Source organism: Meriones unguiculatus, chromosome 2 (assembly GCF_030254825.1).
Source record: "Meriones unguiculatus strain TT.TT164.6M chromosome 2, Bangor_MerUng_6.1, whole genome shotgun sequence".
Taxonomy (NCBI): Eukaryota; Metazoa; Chordata; class Mammalia; order Rodentia; family Muridae; genus Meriones; species Meriones unguiculatus.
In genome coordinates, this window is record NC_083350.1 from 35,864,659 (window position 1) to 35,873,489 (window position 8,831).

Below are 8,831 nucleotides of genomic sequence, written 5' to 3' on the forward strand. Positions count from 1 at the left end.
TACAAGTACTTAGCTCAAGAGAGTCTAGTCAAATCTGATCATCTGGATTTATCTAGCGAAGCAAAAAACGTGATGCAACAGACATTGAATTAAGGACTGTGGGTACTGCCTTTCCAGCTCTCTCTCTAGATCTCTGAGCTGGTTATGGAAAATCATGGTAGTCTGCTGATGCTTTCGAACAGGTACTCAGAAAAACAGGAAAGGTTTGAAGCTTAGATTTCAATACAACACTTTTAGAAGTGCAAGTGGGTTAGAAAACTGGCATGGATACGTGGATCTAACAAAACATGAAAAGCTTGAAAAGTAGGCATGCATCTGCAAAAGAGAAACTTCCTTCAGACATATGATTCACTCACAATAATGGGTTATTCAGCTGAAAAATAAACTCATAACAAATTCCACAAATCAGAATCTATAATGTCATGTCTTCCAGCTAAAATATCGGTCACATAAAATTGGAAAGACTCTTAATGGGAAGATAAAGAGAGTAAGATCAAGAAAAGGTAAACTGTTCACTAGAAAACTGCAACACCACAGAGGATGATTTAAAAACCAGACCCAAAATGTCTAATAAAGTAAAAAAATAAATAAATATAAATGAACTGAATAATGTTAGCAAAAGTCAGAAACGCACACACACTTAAGAGAAGGAGAGGACCCAAAGGTTAGGATTAGAAACTCTGTAGGTCATAAAAGCTCAATAGAGTATATAAACAGGCATGGCTTCTGAGGAAAAGGCTTCTGATAGGTAGACCAGGTCCTGAAGCTCTGTCATAAACCAAAAGATAATCATTTTAATAGGCCGTTAAGACCCATAATTAGGCATGTGTGTGCAGACACAAACCCTGGCCCACCACTATCTCAGCTTCATAAAAAATTACGACAGTCAAGATAGGAACAAGAAACGGGCAGGGTGTTATGTTAGTACCCTGGAGGGATTCTGCCCCAGAGGGGGTCACCCCAGTGAAAACGGTTAAGTTAAAAAAAAAAAAAAAAAAAGGAAAAGACAACCAATATTTCTGTAGCATTTTTTTTTTCTGCTACTATTTCTTTATTTCACATCACAGGTCCTCTTGGATATACACGCAACAAGTGTTTCACATAAACAAATTCTGAGTCGGAATGGTGGCACCACGCTGGGACAACTGATGGGGTCTCTCACTGGGGAAATGCACGGGGTGGCACGGTTTACGGGACACCTTAGATGTACCTCGCGCCGATTAGGATCACCATGCTGCTCACTACGTAAAAGCCCAGGGTCAGACTGCCGAAGATCCCAGGGTCGCCGCTCTCGGGGGTCTGGGTCAGCACCCAGCCCACTGACTTCATGACGGCTTTCTTCCAGGTGGCGTAGCGAACTTCGCTCTCCTCGGCATTGATCTGAGGCTCAAACTTCTCCATCTGGACGACGGCTAAGTCCTGAGGGTCCAGACTCCACACGCGGACTCCTTCCGCGGCCCCTGCGGCCATCGCGGCTCCCAGGGCGGTCGTTTCCGGCATGCAGGCTCTCATCACCGGGATGCAGAGAATGTCTGCCTGCAATTGCATGAGAATCCTGTTCGCCGTCATTCCCCCGTCTACCTGCAAGTGTTTCAGGGGGATGCCGCAGTCACTATTCATGGCGTCTAAAATCTCGCGGGTTTGGAAACAAACGGCTTCTAAGGCAGCAAAGGCAATGTGGCACTTATTGGTGAACTGAGTGAGGCCGCAGATGATCCCTCGCGCACTCGGGTCCCAGTAAGGTGCGTATAACCCTGAAAAGGCTGGAACGAAGTAGCAGCCGTAAGAAGTGCCCACTTTTTCAGCCAGCTTTTCAATTTCCGCCGAAGTCTTAATGATTTGAAGATTGTCTTTTATCCAGGTAACAACAGCACCGGCTATAGCTACAGAACCTTCGAGCGCATAGTAGACGGGTTCCTCTCTGCCAAGCTTGTACGCCACCGTGGTCAGAAGGCCATGTTCAGAAGAGACGCACTTCTGGCCTGTGTTACAGAGTAGGAAACAGCCCGTTCCGTATGTGTTTTTGGCTTGTCCATCCTGGAGGCACAGCTGTCCCACCAAAGCAGCAGACTGGTCCCCCAGACACCCAGATATTGGCACCCCTTGCAACACCCCACTTTTCATTAGGCCATAGATCTCAGAAGAACTCCGGATTCTGGGAAGGATGGTCATCGGAATTCCAAAAAAATCGCAGAGCTCTTGGTCCCACTGCAAAGAATGGATATTGAAAAGCATGGTCCTGCTTGCATTAGTTACATCCGTACAGTGGACGCCTCCGTTGATGCCTCCCGTCATATTCCAGATAAGCCAGGAGTCGATTGTCCCAAAAAGAGCTCTTTCATCTTCAATCGCCTTTTGCACTTTCCTCACATTGTCAATGAGCCAGTGTAGTTTCACTGCACTGAAGTAAGTGCTGATTGGAAGGCCTGTCTTGGTCTTGACAAAGTTATTGCTCACTGAAATGTTTTTGTTGAGATTCTCCACAGTAGACTGGGTCCTTAGGTCTAGCCACACTAAAGCGTTGTAAAGAGGTTCTCCAGTTAGCTTGTCCCAGATTACAGTAGTTTCCCGCTGGTTGGTGACACCGATAGCTTTTATGTTGCAAAAATCAATGCTCTGCTGTCCAAGTTTCTCACATGTTTTCTCTATACAGTCATACACAGACTGCAGGATTTCCTTTGGGTTTTGCTCTACCCATCCTTCTTTTGGGAACTCCTGTTTTATTTGCACTTGATGATAATTAAGTACTTCAGCTGTTTTGGGATTGAAAACCAAAAAACGTGTTGAGCTGGTACCTTGGTCCACTGCCCCTACCAACGGCCCCAAAACCGCTTTCTTAGCGCCGTCGTTTTCGTCGTCTGCCATGAATCCAGCTTTGGTGGCGGGTTAGCGCGTCTGGTTTCCTTGGTGACGACAGTGGGAGGAGGAGGGGCAGGCACGAGACCAGAGGCGATTGGCTGGACCTATGACTTCCTGGTAACTACGTCACCCATGGTCTTTCCTTGTCTCCAGATGCACACGCCCGACCTTGGATACAAAGCTGGCATCTTAAACTTAGTATGTCCAAAAGTTAACCTGAGAGCTGTCCCGCGTTCTCACCTCAGTCAACTGACTTTCTCTCAACTCGCCCAGTTGCACTGCCAACAAACTCGCAGATAATGTCTGTTCTCTTAAGACTCAAACACAACCCAGCGGTAAATTAGCCAGGTCTCCGTCTAAATGACTATTGCTTGCCAAATTTACTGCCATCATCTTGGTACAAGTCACTGGCACCTTTTTCCTCGATGACCTATAATAGTGTCGTCCTTCAGCTGATCATCCTCCAGTCCTCTGTTCTAAAAGGGTTTGTTTTTAAACTCTAGGATGAAAAAATTTTCTGAAAAGGAAAATGTGATCATGTACTTCCTTGCATGAGAAATACTTCTCAGTTTCCTGTATACTTACAGGAAAAGTCAACGTTTTTCTGATGGTCTGACAGGTTCTAGGTTCTTATCTTCTGCTTCATTTCCTTCTAGACTGGATGTCCTGTCTACTTCAGACTACTTGCATTGTATTCTTGCCTTAAAACATCAGCAGTTGCTGTTCTGTCTCAAAGCACCGTCCCCCCCCCCCCCACTACCACTAGGAATGGCCTTCACCTTCTTTTAAAAATCCTGTCCTCAAACATCTCCTCCCAAGATACTGCCCTTACTTTTTTGTCTGACATTTTCACGATGGTTATTCTCTGAATTGTTTTGTTTCTCTTCAAGGAAAAGTATTTATCCCCAAACCCCAACTTTCATTCCTTCAATGAGAGCCCCAAGAGTTTATGGACTTTGTGTTTTCCATGTACTGCCGCATTGCCAGTGTCCCAGGGTCTGTAGGATGGTAGGTGCTAAATAATGCTTTAGCATGTTTCCTATTTAGCATGAACATGTTTCAGCATGTTTTCTGAAGTTTAAGGTCATCGCCATTTATTTCTAGAGCACCATACCACACACTTTCTCAAATATTTGACACATTTCCCCATGACAGAATCGGACATATGACTCATGAATTCAGGTGCAGTGTATGACTCTCACAGGTAGACACAAAAGAACCTGTTCACGATGCCTTTTCTACCTCTCTACCACAGGAAACTAACAATGTTAGAGACAGAAGCAGCTCTGTCAGTCTGGAATCAGAGAAAACACTGGGGAACAAAACCACAGCCCATGCTAGCATATGTAGTAAATAAACGTTGCTGTGTCAAACCGTTGAGATTTAAGGACTGTTTCTACAGTTATAACCTAATTTATCCTGACTGGTATAGATACTTGGACAACCACAGAGCAAAGGTAGGACTTGACAGTTCCCAAAAATTTGACACATTACATCGGTTGCTTGAGCTGTTTTTTCCTAGCAACCTAACACTTAACAACCTCAACATTTGGTGTTTAAAAATTAAAAAAGAATCAAAGCACAAGGCTATTTGTTTTAGTAGAACCAGAGACCATTGTCTTATTTTTTTCATGCTTTCAGAAAAATCATTCTGAGAAAATTAACTGAGTATCTTAGGGTTCAACTACTATTTACCAAATATAATATATCTGGGCTGGGGAGATGGCTCAGCAGTTAGTTAAGATTACTGGCAGTTCTTCCAGAGGGTCCAGGTTCAATTCCCAGCACCACATGGTATCTCACAACCTCTGTAACTCTAGTCTCAGAGGATCCATTGTTGTCTTCTGGCCTCTGTCATCACTGTATGTGTGGTGTATAGGCAATAGACAGACAAAACACTCATACACGTAAAGAAAATGAATCTTCGAAAAAACGAAAAATTCTGTCTCTAAAAAACTAAAACAAGAAAACAGAGACTTGTAAGTAATACCACTTCACCAGAGCTACTGAATCTGATGAATCTCTGAGATAAATAAGTCACACTTGTATGCTTTTAATATATTAAAATTTTATGTATTAAAATGTTATTATGAAGACAAATAAAGACACCACTCAACAAAATTAATGAGACCTAAAGTCGGTGTATTTCAATGAACTTCTGCACAGTTAGAACAGCCAATATGAAGTTGTGGCAGTTCATATTGGGTTTGGCACCTACATAATCAAATATATTTTAATGTACTTATCTGCCACCAAAAACAGAAGAAAATACTTCACAATAGAGTTAAAACTCAAAAAAAAAAAACCAATTACCTTTATTTTTTCAAAGTCCTCAACTGAGTCTAACATAGTTAAAAAAATCAGCACTCAGAGTAAATCTTTTTTACATCAATAAACCATCCAAAATTGCTGCATTTCACTCCATTTAGATGCACACAACAAGCCAGGCAAGGTGGCATGCCTGTAATACCAGCACTCAGGGAGGCAAAGGTGGACAGATCTCTGTGAGTTTGAGGTCAGCCTGGTCTACAAAGAGAGTCCAGGACAGCCAAGGCTACACAGATAAACCGTCTCAAAAAAAAAAACCAAAAACAAACAAGCAAACAAACAAAAAGATGCACACAGCAACAGAATTTGTACAGTTGCTTCACAAAACTTCATTTTGTCAATGGAAACAGTTAAATCTATCGAGGCTAATTCCCTAGAGATGAAGATATCTGCTTTAGTTTCACCAGTCATCAAGGAGAAATAGCTTACTCAATTCAACATTCTCAAGGCGGTATGCCTTAGATCCATTCTTTTAGAAATAGGTAAGAATGCCATCTTAATATAATATTGGGGACAGGAGACTGACTTGGACCCAGCAGAAGTTCCTTCATTAATACAATATGAGATAGTTGCTTGCATTATTTTACAAGAGGTAGTTCAAGGAAAAAAAAAAAGCCGTAGTCATCAAGAATCCTACAGGAAACAAAGGTCTTGTTACTTGGCAGGAGTGCTGGATATGAAGAAAAAAACTGAATAAATAACTGTGGATGTTTCCAAATACTAGTATAATAGAAGCTTACTGCTTATACGGAAAGGTATTTTAAGCACTGTGCCCACAGAGCCTTCTTTTTGAAGGTAGAGAAGTGGTTCACAAAAACTAGTGTCTATTGGTGCTCTCTCATATGAGGACAGAGAAGTGGTTCAAAAGATCTTGGAGCCCCTTAAACGTTTCATTTGACCTTGATGCCAGGATTGAAGTCATGATTTTTTTTAATTCAAAACCATTAAAGTGTTGAAGGAAAATGGAGTCAGAGTTAAAGAAAATGTATTCATCACGCTGTGCTCTGAAAGGAAAGGAGAAACCTTATACCTAGGTGCACCATAGTCACGTTTAGCAGCAAGAAATTTGTATTGTCCTACCACTGTTCAAAGTGAGCTACAAAATGAGGGTCATCAAGCCAGGAGCAATAGCTGCAAGCGATGTGGTTTTCTGGCCAGCAAGAACCAGCTCGGTACACTTGGCAGAAAGCCTCGGCCGCATCCAGATGCACACAGTGATCAAGGAGACGCAGATAAACATCTCCCACTGTTGACAGACGAATAGAACTGGTCTACCACATCTTGGCTTCTTTGCTTTCGTCTCTAGTAACACAAACACTAGTGATACTTTTCTTTCCCATGAAGAAACTAATTGCTAGGTAAGTTATTTTAAGTCCTAGCATTACTACAAAGAAAAATAAATTCCTTTCTGGCACCACCTTCAAAGAAAATTTTCAACTGGATTAGGTTCCTTTAATCTATATACACATAATAATAGCTTCTAAAAAGACTTTGTCAAATCCCTTTCTATCTCATCTTTTCTTCATCCACTCAAAAACAACCCTTTATGCTCAGATTTTGTGGCAAGCCTTGCCAAAGTACAGATTTTGGCAACGTGTGGGCATAATTTAGAATAGTCCAAAAGCAAATAAATTAATTACTTAGAAAACCATGAGGGCAAACCTACACTTCTTGAGGAACATGCAGAAAATGGAAGACACATAGATATAATTATCAGAATATTCGTGTTAGTTCCAGACCACCACGCAACCCTGTCTATTTCATGAGTTTGCTGTTCAAGTAGTGTATATACATTCATATAAAATAGAATTACCTAGGAAATTTGCTAAGATCCTGCTTTTTGATTTTTAAAAATTTATTAAGTTATAATCAACTGTTTTTTTCCAAAATGATTCATGTTTGCATGGGCTTGTCTTATAACTAATATGTTAAATGCTTGTCATTACAGGTTTCAGTCAACTGAGTATGTTCCAAACCTTTCTGGGGAAAGTGAAGGCAATCTTCTATGCTTAAATCCACTTTGCTGCTTTGGGACATGAAGTGTATCTTTTCTTTTTCTCAGACTCTCCAGCTTCTAATTTCCATGCAGTAACCAACAAACTGTAAGTTCTCCTCCAAGATTGCCAATGGAACAACATTTTATTTCTCTGGAGAAAGCTTCCAAACCCCCTTTACTCAAGGGAAGTGTTATTTCAGTTGGGTAGATTTATGAAGAACATATATTTTAGTACTTTTTTCTTTCTTTTGCAACTTTGTTTGGAGTCAAGATCCCATATATTCCCGGACGGCCTTAAACTATGGAGTCAAGGATGGTTTTGCTCTCCAGATCCTCCTGGCTGCAGCTCCCCAGTGCTGCTGAGATCACAGGCACATGTCACCACTCCCAGGTTGAGTTTTTATTTCCTGTTTGCTTTTTTGCTGGATACAAACACGTAGGCACACAGGGAGACACATGGAAGAAAAATGCTTTGTAGTCATGTTAACCTATGAAACTTTTGATATTTAAGACAAAAACAAAATTACCTAGCCTCTAATATCATGTTTCTATAGTTTTTCTGGGTGTTTATTTTTTTCCTAGTTTTCTAGTATTCATAACTTGTGATGGGTGATATTTTATGCAATAATTTTTAATATTTTTCTTTCCATCAGTAGGCAAGTTACCTAAAATCAAGAAACTCACATGTTTTATTCATGTCTATGAAAAATATTATAAATATTAACACATAAACTGATTTGAATAAATGAATGAATCAGGTTGGGTGGTCGGTCTTTACAGTGGGAGCACAGATACATTTCATGTTCTTGCTAAACACAAATAGTCTTAGTCATTTTTAGGGTTTTAATCCTTAGTGCATGGTAACATTTAGAAAGTGGTTTAAGGATTGAATGTCTTTTTGGCAGATTTTAAGACGATTCCAGAATAAAGATTCAAGGGTGCATGATTAAGTACAGCTATTTTTATATACTAGTATCAAGATTGTTTCTGAAAATTTGAGAGACAGCATGCCACCCTTTGTGGTAAAGTATCATCTTGGTATATGTGTGAAGACTGCTGCCTTGGCTTTGGTACATAAGCAGATATTTTGGGATTATTTTCAGTTTGGAAGGACACACCAAGACACAGGGAAGTCTGAGACTTTAGCTTGTATGCATGTCTGTTGGATGTCACAGTGTTATGGCTAATGGAAGAAGACATAGGTTCCAAATCAGAGGTGACCAGCTTACTGCACACATTAGAAAGAAAATGATTTCTGTGGTGGTGGCAGAGCCATAGTCATGATGCTCCCTAAGCTGTGGTGGGTTGTTACAGAACAGAGATTCTGAGCTCAGGAAACCTCAGTCATTCACAACAGCAGTACCCACTGATCTCTGGGAGGAGGTAGCTACACTGTCTTCCAAGGCTGCTTACCATACAAACATACTTAAAAATGCCACAAAAATAGGTCTATGGGTCTCTTATTTGTAAGGTATACAGAAACATGAGACACATGAAGAATTGTCTCACTGTCATGTCTAAGATAATTAGGGGGTTTTATTATGTTAATTCGTCATGTACATAAAAATAAAAGCAAAAATGTCCTTTGGTATTTCATATGACTTACATAGGAGACTGTTAGGATGATGGGATAAAATTCTGAAGAGCC

The 8,831-nt window shown here is 40.7% G+C and overlaps 1 protein-coding gene across 1 annotated transcript; it reads right to left on the bottom strand.

Annotated features, from left to right (window-relative positions):
• Window positions 1-1,200: 1,200 nt before the first annotated feature.
• LOC110561995 (glycerol kinase-like) lies at window positions 1,201-2,865 on the bottom strand. The gene has a single exon (XM_060378597.1). It carries the CDS (start codon window positions 2,863-2,865, stop codon window positions 1,201-1,203), a length of 1,665 nt encoding a protein of 554 aa, XP_060234580.1.
• Between the last annotated feature and the right edge of the window lie 5,966 nt (window positions 2,866-8,831).

Coding starts and splice junctions, on each gene's coding strand:
- LOC110561995 (XM_060378597.1), bottom strand. CDS start 2,865: ATGGCAGACGACGAAAACGACGGCGCTAAGAAAGCGGTTTTGGGGCCG.